At 42.1% G+C, this 22,085-nt stretch overlaps 2 protein-coding genes across 2 annotated transcripts; one reads left to right on the top strand and one right to left on the bottom strand.

Moving 5' to 3' along the window:
* Nucleotides 1-1,618: 1,618 nt before the first annotated feature.
* ppp2r2d (protein phosphatase 2, regulatory subunit B, delta) lies at nucleotides 1,619-13,891 on the top strand. Its single transcript, XM_064320770.1, has 10 exons — nucleotides 1,619-1,830; nucleotides 2,050-2,124; nucleotides 7,457-7,554; nucleotides 7,729-7,894; nucleotides 8,093-8,208; nucleotides 8,735-8,912; nucleotides 9,360-9,524; nucleotides 10,194-10,363; nucleotides 11,086-11,177; nucleotides 11,847-13,891. The coding sequence occupies exons 1-10, from the start codon at nucleotides 1,824-1,826 to the stop codon at nucleotides 12,124-12,126; spliced, it is 1,347 nt and encodes a 448-aa protein (XP_064176840.1). The 5' UTR covers nucleotides 1,619-1,823; the 3' UTR covers nucleotides 12,127-13,891.
* Nucleotides 13,892-14,607: 716 nt separating this feature from the next.
* Nucleotides 14,608-19,507, bottom strand: bnip3 (BCL2 interacting protein 3). The gene is made up of 6 exons (XM_064320771.1): nucleotides 19,280-19,507; nucleotides 17,715-17,913; nucleotides 17,348-17,426; nucleotides 16,900-17,006; nucleotides 16,275-16,424; nucleotides 14,608-15,820 (listed from the first exon to the last, which is right to left on the bottom strand). Exons 1-6 carry the CDS (start codon nucleotides 19,320-19,322, stop codon nucleotides 15,775-15,777), a joined length of 624 nt encoding a protein of 207 aa, XP_064176841.1. The 5' UTR covers nucleotides 19,323-19,507; the 3' UTR covers nucleotides 14,608-15,774.
* Nucleotides 19,508-22,085: the final 2,578 nt, after the last annotated feature.

Raw genomic sequence — 22,085 nt, forward strand, 5'->3', positions numbered from 1 at the left:
AATGACAGCAATAATACAAATATGGAAACATTTCATTTGCAGCTAACTTCATTCTAATAATTATTTGAGTCATTATTGCATCATTGGTGTCAACTGGACATTCAGATATGATCTAACTTCATGTAACTACAAATCACCATGCTCTGGTATTGTTAAAAGGACCTTTTACACTACGCTACCAACATATGTTGCAGAGGCTGCATCCCCCCATTTCCGGTTATGTCATATTCCGTTGCAACTCCTTATTGGATATAACACTATTGTACGTGTATTTATGTGCTTATTCACGTATGACGTCCTGTTATTAGTCTGCTGGCTAAAGAAGTTATTAAAGCACTGCAAGACAAGTAGTTAGCTACTTAACTTTAGAAAGGCCTCCAGTTCTAGTACAAAAAGATGAAGCTGGCAATCTAGCTAACATGCATGTACAGTGAGTTAAGACAAATACTTTTTTTCTTGATTTGGCTCTGTATGGCCCTTTCCATGATTTTACATTTGTAATCAAACAATTCACATGCTGTTAAAGTACAGGTGCTATGTCTGTTTGGTGTCCGTGGGGGTCCCGGGCCTTGTTGATGAGGCCAGCTGCAGTCGGGAAAAAACTGTTCTTGTGTCGTGAGGTTTTGGTCCTGATGGACCGCAGCCTCCTGCCGGAGGGGAGTGTTTGAAAGAGTTTGTGTCCAGGGTGGGAGTGGTCGGCCACAATCCTTTCTGCCCGCCTCAGGGCCCTGGAGGTGTGCAGGTCCTGGAGGGATGGCAGGTTGCAGTCAAACACCCTCTCAGCAGCGCGAATGATACGCTGCAGTCTGCCCTTGTCCTTGGCAGTGGCAGCAGCGTATCAGATGTGTTTCATGAGAAGAGAAAACGTAAGGCAACTAGCCCCTGAAACAAACATGAGCAGAATACAGAAGTAAGACGAGCACTGTGTAAAAATTTGCACTGAAAATTGTTGCCACCATAGACAGGTTGCCACACAGCTTCGACGAATTGAAAGGGTTAAGATACTATTAACTTGAATAGTACCACATTACTCCGCAAGGGAGCGACAAAGCACAATATTGAGTGAAATATTGATAAGATGTCGCAGCTGCTACTTCACTGTTGCAATGACATACAGAACAGTTCAAGTAATTGGTGGAACCTAAAAAATCTCCATCAGCTGAAACAAAATGGGTATTTCTCAATGTTACGATTGTTGGTCAGTGATAAGGAGCAATATGTATACGAAAAGCACATCCCTGTGTACGCAGGTCACTACAACAATTTTCGATACCCAGCTTCTGTGCAACCAACCAGCAAAGGCTGGCGTGGTAGGTGCAAAAAGCAGGAATATTACTAGCACATACTACTATTTCTACAAAAAGCAGTAACCTGAAGTCAAACCTTGCCAAACAGAGTATGGTCGTCTAAATCCCGTAAATATTAACTGGTTGCACTTCAAAAATATTTTTCGATTCATTCTGCCTGCACAGTAACATCGGAAAGGTTTGCCATTCACCAGCCTTAACAACTGCCTGTTCTCTCCAAGCACTTCCCACGCACTCCCTCTAAGCTACAGCTACTACCTTCCTGTTTCTCGATCTCAAGAGGGAACCAAGCAGTCTTTTGAAGAGTGTCTATTAAATGACGTCACCGTGTCATGTCGACTGGCAATGTGCGCCATTTTGGAAAGAAAAAAATCACGGGCAATTCTGGTGGCTCTGATTCCCGGCTCTTTTAATTACTTTCCTCCCCCCATCAGCCGCTTTGCATCCCGAACGTGACTACTCTAACAAAGCTCAGAGGAACCTCTGGTGACACCAGGTCTGCTGCAGGAAGAAGTAATGGCAGGTACGCTAGCCAACTTTATTGTAGGCGGGGGCCCGCTCTCCCACTCACACAAGCGCGGCCTAGCTGCATTGCAAGTTAAAGCTAGCTAGCCTAGCCAAGCCAGGGGCTGGAGGTGCAAGTTGCAGCTAGCGAGCGCACTGGTTCGCTACACAAATCAACCAGAGAGCAAATGCATTTGCGTTAATTCTGTCTAGTTAATTTTATTTTTGTGCATTGCAGGTGTCGGAGGTGGGAATGATTTCCAGTGGTGTTTCTCCCAAGTGAAAGGAGCCATAGACGAAGATGTGGCCGAAGGTAATCTCGTGTGTGTTTTCGTGCATGAAATGACATTTGACAGTGTCGGTGTCATTTGGTGCTTCGCTAGCTAGCTAGATAAATTGTGCGTATGTGCTATGTAGAGTCTGCTGTTTATCTAGCTAAGGGGACAAAAAATTGCTATCTAGCAGTGTTGATTAGTCGCTATGCAGTTAAACTAGCTAGCTACTTCTGGAGTAGCAATGGCCACACAGGTCCAACATGGAACTAGCTAGTTCTGCCTGGCTAGCTAGCTTCTGGCTATCGGAATATCTCTAACATTAGGTAATAACTAACTTGGATTTACCAGACGAAGGCAAGTTTTATCTTGTTATCGATTAGTAATCGCCTCTGCTTCATCCGTGGGTCTGAAACATGAATATTTTGAGAGAAATCGAATCACCCGAATGACGTCTATGTGCTGCGTCCAGTTGTCGTTGTAGCCAGTTTGCTTTTGTGGATAGACAAAACGAGTTGGTCAAAATTATCATTATATTCAGTGAATTCTTTAAATTAATAACATTGATAGCATGCGCTTGAATTTTTTAATGTTAGTTTCCTAAAATTGTGATTGCTGTGTGTTCTGCTTTTGGAAGCCTGTAACTGCTAGCGTGGTAACTAGCTAGCTGCTTAGCAAGCGAGCTAGCTCCGTCCTATGGATTGATAACGTTACTTCCCAAGTCTTGAGTTGAAATGAATGCACTCTAGTTATAGCAGATAGTTAGCTGGGAAGGTACGTTTACGATGATTCGTCGTGGTTGATGCCTTAGGCATTTAATTGTATAACGCTAGTCATATTTTGGGACTTAAAATAGTGAATGCTAGTTATGATAAGGGAAACCGAATCATTGTTATTACTTTAAACTGTTCAGCAAATAAGCCAACCAACGTGCCTTTGCTCCTGTCAGGTAAACTAGTTGTGTAACTAGTGGTTAGCTATATTAACTAGCTTGTTATCTCTTGCCAGTAATCGCCAACTTATTTGGATTGCTCCACGAAACTAAAACACTCAGAAATGCTAGGTAGACATGTAATGGAAAATTTGGGCACAGGCTTTTTTTGTTACACGTACACATGTAAATATGCATTACACCCACATAATTGTTCTGTGAGTACACCAGTTGGAGTTATTGGGTGACGGAGGATATTTTACTGCCCTGCCAGTTTCGGTTGAAGTAGCTGAGATGGGTGCGTTTAAATGTACAATGTCAATGGTATAACTGATGGAACTGCTGCGATAAAGCACAGCATTATGGAAAATATAACCAATCGCGATCAGTTCATGTGTGAATTTGCATCCAAGACAGCTCCTCTATACTATTCTGCGTATTTATTCCAATAAAACAGTAACAACATATGCTCCCGTCTGGAACAACCTGTCCTTCCAGAATGTAATGGAGGGGGAAAAAATCCTGTCTTCCATAGTGGTACTGCTGTCACCATTATTTACTGTACAGGTGAACTGTTAGTCAGTTGAACTCATTTCATATAATAATGAGAGAGTGCTTCTTAACAAAGGTTAGGCTTACTGGGGTTTTATTGAAAAATAAGGAGTTTGGTGAAGCACTATGCTTATTGTTTATTTATTTATTACCTGTTACGTGGTAGATCCTATTGACATTAACAGAACAAGTGTGTATGCACAGACTCTAAAGGTACATGCTCTCCTTTTCCATTTGGCGCTTGTGTAGAGGATGTTCATATTCAGGCAAATTTTGATGGTAGATGGTAGATGGTAGGCACCTAGCTGAAGGATACAATGGCAGTGCCTCAACCCAGGATTTAAACCTGCAGCCTTTTTGTAAAAAAAAAATAATAATAAATTTGATATCGGCTTTTGTCACCCCATGGCTTCTTTATTGAGCAAGTGTAAGTGCATTGTCTCAGCTTGGGCAAGAGAACTGCACCAGTTCAGTCATCGATGAATAGCTGACATTTTCATTGAAGACTGAACCACAGCAGTTCAGTCATCAATGAATAGCCATCACCTTAAAATGAAGATCACGCACTCTTCAATAGTGTGCCTCTCCCTGTACGCCTGCCTCCTGATGTTTATTAAAAAGCCCATTCATCACACAGTAGAGTGAAACAGGCTTTGGTGTAAAAACGTGTGTTTTGGGGAAGGCTCTATTTAGTTCTTCAGATGTATTATTAAAATGTCTAAACGGCTACAGATATGTCCAGTTAAACTGAGTGAACTGCTCGCAAGTTCACGTTCTCACGTGGCTCGTAAGGTCTTGCCTTCATAGAATTCTGGGGGTCACAAGCAGCCATTATGTTTCCAAGAGGATGGAGATATGTCTTGGATTTTTTCTTTGTTCTGTATGTGCTTTGGTTTTAAAACAAAATTCACATGCAATGCAGACTGTCGGTTGAGTGTTTTTTTTTTTTTTTGATTAATCGTGAGAGGATTGGTGTGGTGGCTGTAATTGTTGCTGTAAAGAGATTTTATCTGAATTTAAGATATACGAAAGATAACCTTTGTCCACACATTTATTATTCCTTCTAATATTTAAACAAAGCACATAAATTGCTTGTATTAAATTATTTGTGCTGTGAATGCATGCATTCATGCAACACATTCAATAATTTCCTGCTGGTTGCTTTAGTAGCTTGCTCCCATGGACTGAATATTTGTGTGCATGTATGCACAGGCAGTGCTTCTCTGTAGCTTGGGCTGTGTGCTGCAGATGACTCAGAACTAAAACGTCTAAGGGGCAAAATGAATCTGGATTTTTAGCCAATCAGTCAGACCTGTTATTATGTAACGTTATAAAGCAGAACTGTAGAGAGAGCGAGAGAGTCTTTACGGTTTCTTTTTATAAGATAAATTATTTAAGGCACAGCTAATGATGCACGTTTACAAAGTGTGTAGATGTACGGGGCGCTAAGTGAGAGACGGTATAGATCCTTCCATTCTTGGCTCGATCTGGCATTTAAAACTGCAGCTTGGCGGCACCACGCCGAGGGGACACAGCGAGCGCGCCTCCCCGTCTGCGGCCCGGTCCGAGCGATGCCACGTTCGGGCCTCAAGTTCACTAAAGGTCGCGGAGCTGAAAGATGTAACGCACAGAGGCTAATGGCCGCGCTGCCGTTTGTGAATCAGTCAACTGAAATATCCACTCAGTGCCTCGGGAGGAGACTGCCTTCTGATACTGTACGGTTGCCAGAGACTGGCTTGACTGGCATTTGGGAGGGTGCAGTGGCTTTAAATGCTCTGTGTCTGTGAACGGTAGAACCAGAGCAAAACGTAGAGCAGAAAGGGTCGACTGGTCGCTCTGCTTTGGCACCACATGCGGGCTCTTCTCCCCACGGAGAAAGAAACATCCCCCCCCCTCCCCTCGATTTTAAACCTTCCGCCGCCTGTTCTGACACACGAATGTCTTCCTCATCCGTCCACCAAGATACGATGGTACTACATTTAGTCTCCCCATCATTTGTGCGCATGAAGCCACACGTTCATGCCGTGTTGCCACAGTGTTCGTACTGTGCTGTCTGCACGTTGTTTTGGAGCTGGTCAGCTAATGAGCATCTCCCTTACCAACGTTTCCCATAGGAGAAGGAAGGTGCTGGCTTTGTTCTGTTTTTACCGTTCTTCACGCCAACCTTGTGTGGATCTCACCCATAGCCTACACATACGATACTGTCAGTTTAGTAATGACCCCCGTTATTCCTTTCATCTGATTGGCTAGGGAAATGTATTTATTTCCATGCCAGGGAAAGTATTTGGAGTTAGCAGGCCCCCAATAAGTTATCTTTTTGTGCTCTCTTGGTGCTTTTGTAATCATAACATTATTTGGGAACATCATTTTTTTTGTCCCAGTTTGGAATAGCCAGTCACCCACTGTTGTGTTAGGGGCTGTGCAGACTAGCATGTGCATCCACTGAAACATGTAGCTAGCCAACATGTATTTACATTGCAGTGCATTAGAAGACCGTACCAAAAATCATCCTGATCGACTTCACCATTTATGGAGCCGGTACAAGCATACCGTAGGGACCCGGTCAACCAGAGGAAACTCTTTTGTGCAACAGGGAGAGGAATACCCTGCCAATGAAAACCCTCTCTCACTGAGCAAAGCTATGGCCCATTAAGTGATGTTGTGTGGGCCAACCAGCTTCCATCCTCACTGGCGCGCCAAAAATCTAAATTCCAGACCGCAGGGCGATATAGTTTACAAAGGCGCTAGTGCCGGATACACTACATGGCGAATGTGTGTGGACACCTGACATCTAAAATTTAATTCAAACTTATGGCCATTTAGGCTACATGGAGTTGGTCCACCCTTTGCTGCTCTAATAACCTGTACTCTTCTGGGATGGCCTTATACTAGATGTTGGAGCATTGCTGCAGGATTTAGTTTCCATTCAGCCAGAAGAGCATTAGTGAGGTTGAGCGATTAGGCCTGGCTCGAAGTTGGCTTTCCAGTTGATCCCAAAGGTGTTGGATGTGGTAGAGATCAGGGCTCTGTGCAGGTCAGTCAAGTTCTTCCACACTGTTCTCAACAAAACCATTTCTACATGGACCCCGATGTGTGCCTGGGGGCATTGTCATGCTGAAACAGGAAGCTGTTGGTGAAGCACAGAATCGTCTATAATGGGATTGTATGCTGTTGCATTAAGATTTGCCTTCACTGGAACTCGGGCCTAGCCCAAACCATGAAAAACAGCTGCCGACCAAGGGATGTCCAGGTACTTTTGGTCATATAGTGTACAAAACCCACTAAGACACCCGATTCCAGGGTAAACTATAAAGCCTACAGCCGACATATTAAAACGATCTCAGACCCATTACCTCGAGAGCTTGTCCACAGAGCTGCCCTACATGTTGTCTCCCCACAGTCCCTATATCAGCCTCGCTCAATCCCGGCGCTGAGTTTTTGGACAGTTGTAATGCGGGCTAAATATAACCCGCAAATGAGCTGTCAGTCCTAAGGCTACCGCGCGGCGTGAAGCGGGTGCCCCTCCCCACTTTGCTAATTGCCTCTGTTTCGGCGAGAATGAGTCACCCACGCCTTTCTTCTCATTGTGTCCTCTGAGACCCGGGCCGGGGGGGAATCGAGCGCGAGCAGGAAAAAAAAGCACTATTTTCACCAGCCAGCGGTGTTTACTGCACCGAAAATCTGAAGCTCTGTGTATTTATAGCAACTGCGAAGCTAATTGAGAAAGAGAAAGCAGCCCTAATTCAGATAGCCTGAGGAAAGTGTATTTCATGTTTTATCTTGCACTGCTGTAGAAACACTGGCGACTGCAGTGGTCAGTGGATAAGGAAATGACCAGCAGAATATTGACTTCTGCAGCACCATGTAATGATGCGTTTTCTCTCTTGCAGCGGATATTATATCGACAGTTGAATTCAACTACTCTGGAGACTTGCTAGCTACAGGAGACAAAGGAGGCAGAGTTGTCATATTTCAGCGTGAACAGGAGGTGAGTTTGCTAAAACTGGAGGCCAACTCCATAGCTACTGCAGGATGGATTCCTTTGGAATCTCTGTATTTCAATTCCCTCTTAAATGTCTGTGCCTGCAAATGTTTCTTCATCAAAGGTTCTGTATTATTTGAAAAAAAAATTCTGTTCTGTGTTCGTGCATTTTCCTCCCAGAGTAAAAATCGGCCACACTCGAGAGGGGAGTACAACGTGTACAGCACTTTCCAGAGTCACGAACCTGAGTTTGACTACTTGAAAAGCTTAGAAATTGAGGAAAAAATCAACAAAATTAGGTGGTTACCCCAACAAAATGCTGCTCACTTCCTGCTCTCGACAAATGGTAAGATCATCTCACGACCTTCATGTACGAACTGTCTGTTTTGAAAGAATAATCACACCACTGTTTTGAAAGAATAATCAAGTGGAAGTAGGCTACTTGACTCCGATGCTTGTGATTTTTGGCTGCTTCACAAAATTTGCTGTGGAAGTATCGAGGCGCGGTCGCGCCACTGAAGCCTGCACTATTTCTTTCCCACAGACAAAACGATCAAACTGTGGAAAATCAGCGAAAGGGACAAAAGGGCGGAGGGATACAACCTGAAAGACGAGGAGGGGAGGTTGCGCGGAGATCCTTCTAGAATTACGTCACTACGGGTTTGTACGCTGCTTTCGCACAATCTTTTCTTGTTATACAGCTCACAAACCTAGCTTTTATTAATTTTATTGCTTTCTGCATTATCATATTCATATTTGGCAGTAGTACACTGGTGGCAATTTATACAGTGCTTGGAAAGTTGTTGTGTGTTCCCGGTATGAAACCTATAAGCACAGATTGAGCCAAATTTGATATTGACCCCAGCATGTTGGACTTCCTGGTTTTTTGGTATCTATTGCTGATAATGAAATGATATCGGGTGGTTTTTATTGTTGCCTTTATTTTGCATTCTACTTTCATTCTAGCGATTTGACAGTGGAGAACCAGTCGTACTGTATGATACAATACATGATGCCAGGGAAGAACGCTTGTTTTGTCAGTCATTTGATTAACCTGTCCATAACCCCAAATGAGACCGATAAATATGGCTTCCAGCTAATAGTACTGCCAGGCAGTCCTCTTGGTCCGTGTCCCGATATGCTGGACAGCTTGTTAACGTTTTCTGTGCGTTCTGTCTTTTTGTAGGTACCTGTGCTGATGCCAATGGACCTAATGGTGGAAGCAAGCCCTCGGAGAATATTTGCAAATGCACACACATATCACATTAATTCCATTTCAGTAAATAGCGATCACGAAACATACCTTTCGGCAGATGACTTAAGAATAAATCTATGGCACTTAGAAATCACAGATAGAAGTTTTAGTATCCTTTTAAAAAAAAAAGAAAAACACGATGTACAAATGTGTTGTAGTTGTTCTTAAAGCTCTTCTTAAAGGTAACCTCTGCTGGGGGGGGAAAGGTGGGGGGGCAAAAATGCTGAGAATAGCAAATTAAGAATGTCTCTCCTGTTGGTTTCTGTTTCAGCCCCCCACTCCTGACATGTGTTTGAAAAGGCAGCGGGCTTTGTTTATAAACACAATAGACCAATGCATTATGGGATTGCTGCCTCTGACTCCAGAGTTTCTATTTTTAAAGGGGTAGCTTACTGTTTTTTTTTTTTTTTCATCTGAGGTTCCCTTTAATTGAGCTTTTGGTGTTAAGATTTTGCTACGAAGTGTGGACTGTGCGTGTGTGTGCCTACATGTGCATGCATGTTCAGCCTAATCTTCCTCAGTCTTGAAGCAGGCTTCCTTCACCGCCCAACTTCAGACATTGTAGATATAAAGCCTGCCAACATGGAGGAGCTGACGGAGGTCATCACAGCCGCCGAGTGTCACCCACACCAGTGCAATGTGTTTGTGTACAGCAGTAGCAAAGGAACTATACGGCTATGCGACATGCGCGCCGCCGCCCTCTGCGATAGGCATACCAAATGTAAGTGTCCCGCGGCGGCCCCCAGCCCCGTGTCACAACGCGTCTGATGAAAGTCAGACTTTCCCCGTCTGCTCGCGTGCGCTGCTCCTTTCGACTTTGCGTTGAGCGGTAACTGCTGTCCACGGCTCGGGGTCAGCGCTAACTGAAGCCACTGTGTGTGTCGTCTTCGCTGCCTTTCAGTTTTCCCGTTCCTCATCGGTGTATTCAAAACGATAGGAACTAATATCCTCCTTAAATTAGTATATAAAACCCCCTCCTTTTAAAATGTTTTTGAAAGTTTTAAAACTACGTGCACTAGCCATGTCTCGGCAGCAATGCTGGGTAACGCACTAGCTGGCTGTCAAGTACAGTGTCTTCTTTGCTGAAATATTCCAGAGCCTAGAAAAAAAAACGAATTCCTTGACTGTTCTGTAGTCTTAAGAAACTAAAATTGCTGTCTTTGGGGATTACTTACTCTAGACAGCTGGTTGCTGCCCTGTTGACAAGAAACTCAATTGGATAAATGGTTCCAGGATGAGAGATGGATCCCATGAAAACTATGTTGTTAATGTTTCATTTTTTACCATGCTATCAGTTGACAGTGTTATTGTGTTTTCCAGACACACCACCCAATGTGATCTGAGGCAGTCGTGCGCTTGAATAATAGATCTGTTTTGTATTCTTCTTCAGTCTTCGAAGAGCCAGAAGACCCGAGCAGCAGGTCCTTCTTCTCAGAAATCATCTCCTCAATATCTGACGTGAAGTTCAGCCACAGCGGTCGCTACATGATGACGCGAGACTATCTCTCGGTAAAGGTGTGGGACCTGAACATGGAGAACAGGCCAGTGGAGACCTACCAGGTATGCACTGTTTCAGACCTGTCACCATCATCCTTCAGGTCAGACCAAGAATCCCAGCCACAGTAAAAATGCTCCATTGTAAATTGATGGCTTGAAGCCATGCTAATTTTAGTGCTGCTGTTTGCTGCACGTAGTTTTTCCACATCTGTTTTAGTCTATTAATTATTTATTATTAATTAAAGCCCCCCCCTTTTTGTCCCAGTTATAATGTTCAGTTCTATTAACGAGCAATCTTAGCTGCAACATCTGCTATCGGTTCAGTGAAGTGTGGAAGAGCATGTGCTTTCCTGCAACGCGATATCGAGCTGCTGCCACTTTTGCAGTCCACAAGTAGAGCTTGACGCAGACAGTAAGATACTATGTGCGCTTTGAGAAAGTGGACCGTAGGCGAACAGTTGAACAGCAGTGGTCACTGGTGAACAATTACACTCATCCCCAATGACTGAATTTCTCTCTCACTGTAATGCTGCAGCCAGTTATGCCTCGCTCTGCGGAGCTTCTGGGTAGTATTGGCTCTGACAGCCCTGATTCTAAGTACCAGTCCGTAGGGTCAGTCCACACGACTGGAATTGGTACTTTAGGCGTTCTCTTCCTGACATGTGCACACGTCTTCCCATTGGTATAACTCATCTGCCATTTCACGTTCTCCAGAAGAATTTCTTTCAGCGCTGCACACTTGCCTCGCCCCGTGTAAGCCTGTCATAATTTGTTTCCTGTTCCAGGTGCACGAATACCTCCGTAGTAAGCTGTGCTCATTGTACGAGAACGACTGCATTTTTGACAAGTTTGAGTGCTGCTGGAACGGCTCTGACAGGTGAAGTGACGTTTCTGCATTTAAGGACAGCTCTAAACAAGTTTGAAGAGACACACCTATGGTTTCACAATGCTATGAATTCTCTTTTTTTTTGTATGGGAATAACTCCACTGTAGAGTTTGTAAGTTTTTAAGCAATCCGTTTTTACAAAATTGTAAATGTTTATTTTTAAAGGGAACCCCACCTGTTAAGATCTCCATGCCCACTATGGATATATGTTGCAAAAACCTCACACAAGATTTCCGTTTTTTTTTTTTTTTTTCTTCCAAACCCCAGGCTTTAATAGAAATTTTGACCTATGGAGATCGCCATTATTTTAGGCACGCAGTGCACTTTGGGTAAAACGGCTGCACTGGAGGTTGGGTAAAATGGTTGCACTGGAGGTTAACTCGGTTGTTTTGTCCGGCAGTTATTAATAGTGAAAAATATCAATGCATGCTACATTGCATTTATATAGGCATTTACACAAGTCTTAACAGGCAGGGTTCCCTCTAAAATACTTACGCCACAGAGTCTGTGATTATGTGCTCATGTGCATGCTTGTGGCAGTACTGCAAAATAGCTCCGCCGGTACACCCTCCCTGACTCCGAAGCTGAAGTTTGCTCGCAGGGAGGTCGGAGAACTCTCAGTGAAATTGCTTAAAAAAGGAACCTCTCTCCCCCCCGCAGTGCCATCATGACCGGCTCCTACAACAACTTCTTCCGGATGTTCGACCGGAGCACCAGGAGGGACATCACGCTGGAGGCGTCGCGGGAGAGCAGTAAACCGCGCGCGCTCCTCAAGCCGCGCAAGGTGTGCACCGGCGGCAAGCGCAAGAAGGACGAGATCAGCGTGGACAGCCTGGACTTCAACAAGAAGATCCTCCACACGGCCTGGCACCCCAAGGAGAACGTCATCGCCGTCGCCGCCACCAACAACCTGTATATATTCCAGGACAAAATCAACTAAAAAAAAAAGAAAGAAAAGAAAATCAATTTAAAAAACGAAAAAAGATTACAAAAAAAAAACAAAACAACATAAACATGGGGCTCATCCCCGGGGGCAGATATTCTTGTACTTGCATAGTTTAAAGCCTAGTCGTTTATCTGTAAAAGAAACGGCCTTCTTGTCCTAATGAAGAATTTGATGCACTCGTTTATCTTGTGTGGCCGAGGGAGAAATTAAGCCGGGCCCGTTCCTTTTTTCCGAGTCGGTGGCATGCTTGAGCCCTCGGCGCGGGGGGGGGGGAGTCGAGCGTACCTCCCCGGGAGAAGCTCAACCTCCCCATCATCACCACCAACCCACCCCACCCCACTCCACTCCACTCCACCCATCTCCCCCAAAAAAAGCAGAATTGATGGACAGCACTCAACAGAGGCCAAAACTCTCTGATGTTAGCGTGTTTCATTTTAAGCCTGAGCCTTCATGTTATGATTTAACGACCAAATTCATTGAACACCCATGGAATGACATTTTACTGTCAAAATGTAGTCTCTTTACTGTATTTCTGGGCCTTTCTATGACATGAAATTCACTTGTTACCTGTTGACATTCCGCCCCTGGCCCCTACTTACAGGCCTTTGGTGTTTTACCATTAAGCACTTAGAACAGGTCGCCATTTTTGGTCAGTGGACTTTCTTTTTTGTTTTTTTTAACCCCCCCCCCCCCATTTTGTTTTTTTCTTCCTTCCCCCTCCTCCATTTTTTCCTCATGCATAGTAACATTTACTCACTGACTGTATCTATATAACCACACCGTCTGGTGTCAACCACTTAATAAAAGTAACAAAAACTACAAAGAGACGTGTTTTTAAATTTTGAAAGAGTATGTATAAAATTCTTATGTTCTTCTGTTGTTTTGCATGTGTACATTGTAGATTTAAGAGAAAAAAAAAAGTGGAAACAATGCGAAAAGTCACCCCACTGGCTGTTCGGTAGCATGACTTAGGAAGATCTCGTAATGAACTACTTGAAGCTGCGTTAGCGCTCCATCAGAAACTGGTTGTCAGCCTTGTTCAGTGTCAGTATCTTTATGTTCTTAGCTCCTTATAAAGGCGTAGTCTGGTAACACATCATGAAGCAATAGGTATTTACACAAAGGGAATCTGCAGCCTTAACGCGTACCGTATGTTTTCTGAAAAAGAAAGAAAAATTGAAACCCCCCTGTAACTCACCAATTACAGATATGTCCTGGCCGCATCCCAGATGTTTTACAGAATGACCGTACCTAGCGTGCAGTTTTAACACTGTTCTTAAATGTATTTTTCCCCTCACCATTAAGTGCTGCTATCAGTGGCTCTGTGTCAAAATGGCAACGGTAAAGATTATAGTCATATGTAATAGATATTACACATTAAAAACAGAATGTGAATCAAAACCAAGTGCCGAGTGCCTCCCTGAGAAGTAATCAATCTATTCAGATCAATAAAACTACACACTGCATTATGACATCACTAAAGTGGAATTCATTGGTTCCCTTCACCTTTCTTTTTACTGGGCTACCATTGAGCACCATTGTTTGCTAATGCTAGTATAGAATTCGCAGTAGAGAATATTGGGGTCAAAGGTTCAAAGTTATTGTTTCCATTGTTACGCTTTTCAATTCAGACACTTGAGTCGAGCGGTCTTTGACCTTGTTCCCTGTTTAAATAATTATGCTAACACAGGGGAAATGTACACAGTTGTTTGATTATTTTGACCAAAGTTAAATAAAATCTGAATTGTGTTTATCTGAATTGGAACATTTCTTGAGCACGTTTCTGAAAGATTAAGTTTGGTGAAATAATCTATATTCCCTATGCTACGTGACTCCATGTATTTGAAGCAAACTTGCACATCAATGCTTCCGTGCTTCAAAATGAGACCATTTGGGGCTACCATTTTATTTGTTCTTCTACATGATGTATTTACAACACTTTGCACTGTCCTTACAAAACAATGAAAAAATAAAAAATTACACACCACCTAAAACCTTAAAACTGCTGTATGAACAACATACTACCCCACACGTGAGTAAGGTCTCTTTCCAGTAATGTCCACAGTATTTGAACAGTCTGAACAGAAGTGACTGCCAGTTGTCGCTGCGATTCTCAGCCGAATAAGCACCCTCATATCTTTCGTGCCACAAAGTTTCAGAGTCCACGGAAATTAAATGACCTAAGGCCAGCGTTTCATGACAGCTTGAGTATACTTTCAGCCCTGAAAAATGTTCTCATGAGTATTTGTGAAGCGCATTCATTTTTCAGCATGGCTAGATATGAATTTCCTAAGAAATTTGCATTTAATCATCCAGTGTGATTGATCAAAACTAGCTCTTGTAATCCACAGATGGAAAAGGATTTTTAGCTGCATTTTCTTTTTAAATGGCAGTCAGGTGTGCTTCAGATTGGTTCACTGATTCCACGGGTTCACTGTATGCTTGTATTAAAAATTGTCACCTCAAATGATAAACTCAGTTTATACATTTCATTTATTTGATTCATTTGTTATGTGTTACATTGCCCATGCTCTGACAATTCCATGAAACATTACATATATTACGTATATTAAGTCCTCAAACTTTTTTCATGAGCATGTGGTATGTTCAGCACTTCACGTGCAGTATTTAGCTGAACACATTTAGGTATTTAAAGCACAACCATTTCTTACTATCTTTTTCCAGTGGCTTAAGTCCTAAACTATTCTGAAAATGTGCCGGTCTTAAATTCCAGTGTTACACATGTTCTTATTTACAGAGCTATACAGACAATGTGATGACAGCACTACTATAAAGTGCCATGTGAATGTGTCATTAATATATTTTACATATTGCACACAATCCTCATTCAGTACCCTGACATTTTACAAATAAAATCTGAACACAGATAACTCTTTAGTTTAAAAGATCATAGTGTATCACAACAGCTGTAAAGCAAGAAGAGGATTAGTTTCATAATATTGTTCACGCAACGTAATGCTCCCTACTGCAAATCTAACTCTAAAAACACAATGATGCTTAGTCCCTTGCATTTTGGGTAGAAACAACAACTGTAGCAATTAGTACTGGAAATGATAGCAGGTGTGCCGTTTCTGATGAGCAGTTTGGTCATCTGTTTTTACTGCCCAACATAACTAGATATCAAACCCAAGTAATGGGATTGTTCCTCTCCTCCCCACAGCATTACTCTGTTTAAGAACGTGCAACTCATTTTCCCCTCCCACGAAGGAGACACAACTTCATAGTAGTGAATTATCTTTTTTCCCTGCCCTTGTGCAATCAAAACAGTGAAATCACAACTGCATCAACTCGCCATTCATATCTAGGCTCAACATCTCTGTGCTAAAACGAAGTAGCAAATGACGGTGCTTCAAAGTAGTCTCTTGCAGATATGAAAGCACGGAAGAGTCTGCTATTTGCGGTGGTGCGTATTTAAAGCGGCTCGGAGAACAGGAAGAAATTGAACGGAATTCACAGGAGTACAGAAGGTCTGCCTCCTTCTGCCGAAATGCGGAGGGCGGGAGGGCAGGGGGTGGAGCGCGGAGGAGGCATCACATGACCCTGCCTTTATACATCTAGGAAGCGTGTGGCACGGCAAGCTGCAAGCGATGGTGGCGTCTGACGGCGGTGGCATAATCTTCCTCAGAAGGTATTGGCAGAGACGCTTAGACGTCTTCCAATGTAGATCCTTTGGGAACAGAGAATGCAGAAGAGAGTAATTAGCGTATTTGATTATTCAGGCGCTTGCCACCTTTAAAAAATGCAATTCTCACTTTCAAGTCACTTTCAAGTCAGTCAACTGTGCTATTCTAACCTATTATTATTGCAAACAGTATATTTACAGCAAAGGTAATCTAATATTTGAATGTGTATACCACAGAACACCAATAGAACACTTAATTCCACCCCAGAATGGTGAAAGTCACCCATCATTTCAAATGAAGCAATGAAAAAGTAATAAATCTGTGTTCAACTGCACAGCCAGTCTGCTTGACTATAGCAGCAATGTCCCCATTTAGCACATAGACGGGACGATATAGGGGCACTCCGGTAAATTCCGCAGGAGGTGAAGGTGTGAAATGTCGATTACGTGTTTTATCCGAGAAGCGCACCATCTCACACTTCCCACAATGCCCACTCACCCGAGGCCTACAGCCAGTAAGTGCGATATGAGCAGCGAAGGCAGGAACACCTTCAGAAATTCGGAGGAGAAAATCCCCCCTTTCTTCATGACCCTGGTGTTCCGCATGCTGAGGGCGCTCGAACGTTTCGGGTGCCTGAGCAGGTACTCTCTGGATGGAAAGAGGGAGGTGGGAGGGGGGGTGTCACAACACAGTACAGTTCTATTTCTGTATTCTTTGTCCTTATCTTGGCTGAGTTTGTACACATAATCACGTGGGATGTCCCATAAAAAGGTAAGCCAATGCAAACAAAAGGTGTGTGTGTATGTGTGTCCTAAAAAAATGTCAATGTTTAATTATGTTTTATAAGGGCTTTTATGTGCAAACATTTCCTGAGATGTATTCTTGGGCCAAGATTTACAAGGATTATCCAAAGTATATTCTTGTTAGTTTCAATGTTCTGCTTTACTCCAAGTTCTAGCAGCTACTCCACGACTTCAACTGAGTACATAGAATACACTGTGCATGCTTCAGTAGATAATTTTAGGCATAGGCTCACACAGAGAGAAAACTAAACAGATTTATTTTCTGGTATTGACTCATTCATCCAGTCAACGACATACAGTACTCTACTAAGGGTGCATACTTGGGTGGAAGGTTTTCGGGTCGACTCGACCAGTCCCAGATCCAGTCAGCATTTTTCTTCATTATATTCTCGACCTCTTGTCTTCTCTCAAGAAAATCTTCCTCAGACTGAAATGAACAAGTGAAAAATCTATCTTCGTGTTTTAAAATTACCTGACTACAAGATGATTAAATTCTGCTGCGTCGGGTAAGGTGCTACTTGCCATAACAGTCACTAGTCACAGTCAATGAAAACATTAATGATCCTGGTTACAGTTATTTTGCTCATATAGGCTACTTCATTCAAATTGCAAGTGTGTGACTGGCCCAAGAGGATTCGTTTCAATAGAACGAGAGTAAAACGCAACAGCAGCCTCCTCAATTGAGGTTTTTCAGTCTTAGAAGATTACAGACCGCTTTACATTTCTACATCGATGCAGGTGTTAAACCAAACCAAATATTTGATTTACCTGAGAACTATTCTTCTCTCCTGCACTTTGAACCTCTGAGCCTCTGCATAGATGCAGAGGAGTCTGGGATCTTGTAGGACTGGTAAGAGGGACACAGACCCCGTAAATATAACCCAGTTATGTGATGCATACTAAATGTTCTCATTAACTTTTGTTAATTATATAATGTCAAAACAAGCTTTTATATTACATATCACACAATGTAAATGTTCTCTCATGGACAAAAATTGCCATGGTAATATAACAATGAGGCCTTCATAAGGTTCCCACAAATGCAGGCACCATATTACATTGTCTGCCTGTTAATCAATCACATGGGAGGCCCTCCCACGGCTTTTAATTGGCTGCAACATTTAGGATCCTACACCTGTCGCAAGGCAGGCTTCCCCGGGAGCTGCTCCTGCCAGACTCGTGCTGTGCATCCAGGAGCATCTTCTCCACGTCCCCGCTGTGAGCGGAGGCTGGCACCTGCTCTTCCCCTCCGTGGTGGCCAACACTGCCACTGCCATTGCCATTGCCACTGCTGTTGCTACTGTTGCTTTGGAAGTGCAGCTCAACCCAGGAGCCTTTGAAACACGGGGGGGGGGGGGGGGAACACATATCACTTGTTACCTGATATTTTTCCCCTCAGTTTTACATGCCTTTCATCACTACTATATTTATAATGCTTGTGCAAGGAGTGTTGTGGATGATGTAGTTCATACTTGATGCCATGGCAATTTTTAACACCATGGGCCACACAAGTGAGCAAAGGCCCTGAGAATGATACTAATGTTTGTTTGCTTGTATATATACATGCATGCAAGTTAGTAATTAAGTAAATAAATAAATAAAATATACTCTCACACTAATTGTAGCCGGTAGCCTTTTGGAACCTGGCAATGTTTGTTTGGACTAATGCTGCTGCGGTCCACGGAACCTTGGCCAAATTAATTTCAGCCTTGCCCTGATGAGACAAAGCCAATTGTGTCTCATTGCAAATAACAGCCAATTCTTGAATCTGCAATTGTAAAAACAGCCAGTGCTTCTGGCAAGCACCTTTACCAACTGAGGTCATTTCACAAATTCAACGCAATTATTAAAAATAATGCTACCAGCTTATAATTAAAAAAACCTTTGGAATACCTTCAAAAATAGAAAGCAGAATACCTTCAGAAATAGAAAGCAAACAGTGTTCTTTAATTAGCAGGCTACCAGCCTGTGTCCTTTCCTCACACTGAATATTAAATCAACGCCCTGTGGGCACTACCCAGCACCACGGCCCCGCCTACTTTATATGTCATAGTGACGCGCAGACTCATAGGAAAGGGGAATCGATGCTTATTTATCTTCCTTGTCAACACTCCGTAAGACTATAAATAGCGCGTCGCAGAAGGCTATTCTGTGTGCATAGGGTCGTCTGTGTTTCTGGTAGGATGTCTACAAGGTCAAAATATTGTCGAGTAGAATGACAAAATCACAGTGGTTGTTGTAACGGAACAATAACATACAGCCAACGTTTTACAAATGGCTGGAGCACGACTGCAGAGCAGAACCTTCATCATTTCAATAGAACGATAACATTATTTCTTGTGAAAAATTTAAGTAATCTCAACCGCACATACTTAAGCCTGACAGCATGTAGGTAGGCTGGTGCTTTCAAAACATCATTGTTGAACGGAATAAGTAAATGTAACTTTAACTGATGTTCCGTTTCTACTTAATACAACCCCTTGCTTTAAAAAAAAAAAACCTATCTGTAACCATTTTGCATGCCAATATGAAGTATATTTCCCTTTTGAAATAGCGTTAGATCTGTCTGATATGAATAACAATCTGCGTCTCAGAAACTTAAACTATAGCTCGGCTTCAATTTCCCTGGCACGTTTAAAGAAACCTATCGGCTAATTTGTGTGCTACATTTAGCTACCGTACATTAACCAGTTCACTTACCCTGCAAATTTTCCACGGGACTGTTTTGTTTCTCAGTAGACATGATACTGACGTTTCAGTATAGCTATCTTACTAACCAGTTCGTCCACGCATGAACGTAGCAAGCAAGCTCACAACATGCAATATGTTGATGCTTTTTAAAAATTATTTTTTTTTTAACAAGGACAATTCAATCCCGTTGCTGCACTGTCTGGAGGGGCAATATGGGGCGCAGTGCAAACAATGGCAAGGTGTTTTATAACACACTCAACGCATTTGATTTCATGTGACATCAATGGGCCAATGCATTTGGTTCTTGCAGAACAAAACATTTCGCCCACATTCACTGACGTAACTTGCTGCTGACCTATAGAAACGTGCAATATGATTGGTCCAAAAAGTGCTTGTCACGCTTGAGCCGAAAGCAACAAAACAAGACCATGCTCGCCGTAGGGTTGCCAGATATGGCACGACATCTATCTATCTATCTATCTTTCTATCTATCTATCGAAAGGACAAACTAAATGCATCAATGCATATTATTTTATATAATATAATATTGTATTATTTTTATTATATTATTGGTAGTTGTAGCAGTAGTGGTATTAGAAAAGCTATTTGCAGCCTGAATTAAAGAAAAAACATCTAGATATACATCTAGATCTACCTGATTCACCAGCTGCAAAGGCAGACATGATACTGCATCAAGCTGGTAAAGGGAATAATTGCAGAAACAATGCATTTAGAGCTGGGAATGATTTCCAGGTAAAACCAGCAAGTGTAATAATATGATTTTTAAAGGGAAATGGATAAAAGAGGAATATACCAGGATTCAAGTATTCCATAGTAAACCAATTCAGTAAAGATGCACAATATACTATAGGTTAACTACAGTTTCAGAATAAGATAAATGATGATAAAGGGATATTGAAATACTTTTATAAATAGATTAACAATTAAATTACCATTTACCTCAGAGCTGGCATAAATTCCTTCTTTAGATAAATGCAGACACTTAGCAGGATAAATTCATGCTATTTGTTTCCCATTAAATCTTTTAGTATCAATTCACTCAAATTCTGCTCATAACTGTTCTCTCAATTCAGCCCTGTGTCATAACCAATTCCTTCATTCAATCTCTTTCAATATCAATTAAATAACACCAGTCCTCTACATTATGCAGTCTCTGTATTCGATCTACATAGATAATACTAAGGGAGAATAAATATGCAATATGAATATGAAAGTTGCAAGTTAGTAATCAGAGACTGACAATAGTTATATATATACATATATGTATATATATATATATATGTTGTGTATGATTTTCTGTTTCTGTCAGTAATACAATTTACTGTAAAAAAAAAAAAAAAAAAGTGAAATTATCATTAGCATTTTAAATAATAACCAGTAAAATTAGTTTGAACTGCCTCTGAAACTAATACAAACCAAAAATGGTACAAGGTGTACACGTTTATATGAAACAAAATAAACTGCTACAGAAGAATCGAACATGCCTTTTACCCAAGGTCAACAACAGGAGGGGAAATTCCAAGCATTCATGTAATCCTAGCACTCCACATTCTAATTCATTAATTAAAGCCATTACTAGCAATGTTTAAATGGCACTTTTATTGTTTTTTTGTTTTTTGTTTTTTTCCACACAATTATTGATGTTATAAATTTTTCCAATGTTTCATATCCTCTGCATGCAATGAATGTTTGAAGTCTGTAACTCATAGACATCACCAGGTGCAGAATATATTCTTTGGCGATGCTCTGCCAGGCCTGTATTGCAGCCATCTTCAGCCTCTGCTTGTTCTGGGGGCTAGTTTCCTTAAGTTTTCTCTCCAGCCTATGAAACCCATGTTCAATTGGATTCAGATTGGATAAATTACATGGCCAGTCAATATTTTTTCCAGTTCTGGCTTTGAAAAACTCCTTTGTTGCTTTAGCATTATGTTTTAGATCATTGTCTTGCTGTAGGCTGAAGGGCCATTCAATGAGTTTGGATGCATTTACTTGAACTTGAGCAGATAAGATATTTCTGCTGCTGCTGTCAGCAGTTACATCACCAGTGAAGACAAGTCAGCCAGTACCAGTGGCAGCCACACATGCCCAACCGATAACACCCCCACCGCCATGTCTCATAGATGAGGGGGGAAGAGGGGGGTGCTTTGGATCTCGGGAAGTTCCTTTTGGCCTCCAAGTTTGCTTTTTCCATCACTCTGACCCAAGATAATCTTTGTCTTATCTAGCAAACTGTAACCAGACAATCCTGTTTTTTTTTTTTTTGGCAAGCTAGTGGTTTTCATCTTGCAATGTCTCTGTAGTTCTGTTTGTGAAGTGTTCTGCAGACAGTAGACTCTGACTTATCATTGCTTGCCTCCTGAAGCGTGCTCCTGATCTGTCAAGCAGGTGTTTAGGGGTTTTTGGTCATCAACTGTAGAGGTCTTCCTTGGCTTACCAGGCCATTTGTAATTGCTGAGCTCGCCAGTGCTCTCTTTTTTCTTAATGATATTCCTAACAGTTGATTTTGACAAGCCTAAGGTTTGGCCTGTGTTGCTAACTGTTTTTTTGTATTTCTCAGCCTTATAATGGCTTTCTTAACTTTTGCTGGTACAATGCTGGTCCTTAGGCTGACAAATGGTAACTACAGACTCCAAAGGCAATCTAATCAAGACTAGATACTGAAAACTCTCTTATACTTGCACTGAGGAAGCAGCTTAACATACCTGACTAATCAACTGACTAAGCTGTGAAGCTAATTGTCCCAAACGGTATTATTCCCTGAAATGGGAGGATAGGTATGAGAAGAGGTGTTATT

Source organism: Anguilla rostrata, chromosome 2 (genome assembly GCF_018555375.3).
Source record: "Anguilla rostrata isolate EN2019 chromosome 2, ASM1855537v3, whole genome shotgun sequence".
Taxonomy (NCBI): domain Eukaryota; kingdom Metazoa; phylum Chordata; class Actinopteri; order Anguilliformes; family Anguillidae; genus Anguilla; species Anguilla rostrata.

Bases quoted from the DNA above. Each gene is read 5' to 3' on its own strand.
- ppp2r2d (XM_064320770.1), top strand. The intron at 7,895-8,092 runs GTAAGATCATCT...TCTTTCCCACAG, and splicing joins CTTCCTGCTCTCGACAAATG to ACAAAACGATCAAACTGTGG. The intron at 11,178-11,846 runs GTGAAGTGACGT...TCCCCCCCGCAG, and splicing joins TGCTGGAACGGCTCTGACAG to TGCCATCATGACCGGCTCCT.
- bnip3 (XM_064320771.1), bottom strand. From the start codon at position 19,322: ATGTCTACTGAGAAACAAAACAGTCCCGTGGAAAATTTGCAGG. The intron at 17,007-17,347 runs GTAAATCAAATA...TGTTCATTTCAG, and splicing joins GAGAGAAGAATAGTTCTCAG to TCTGAGGAAGATTTTCTTGA. The intron at 15,821-16,274 runs GTGAGTGGGCAT...CTGTTCCCAAAG, and splicing joins TTACTGGCTGTAGGCCTCGG to GATCTACATTGGAAGACGTC.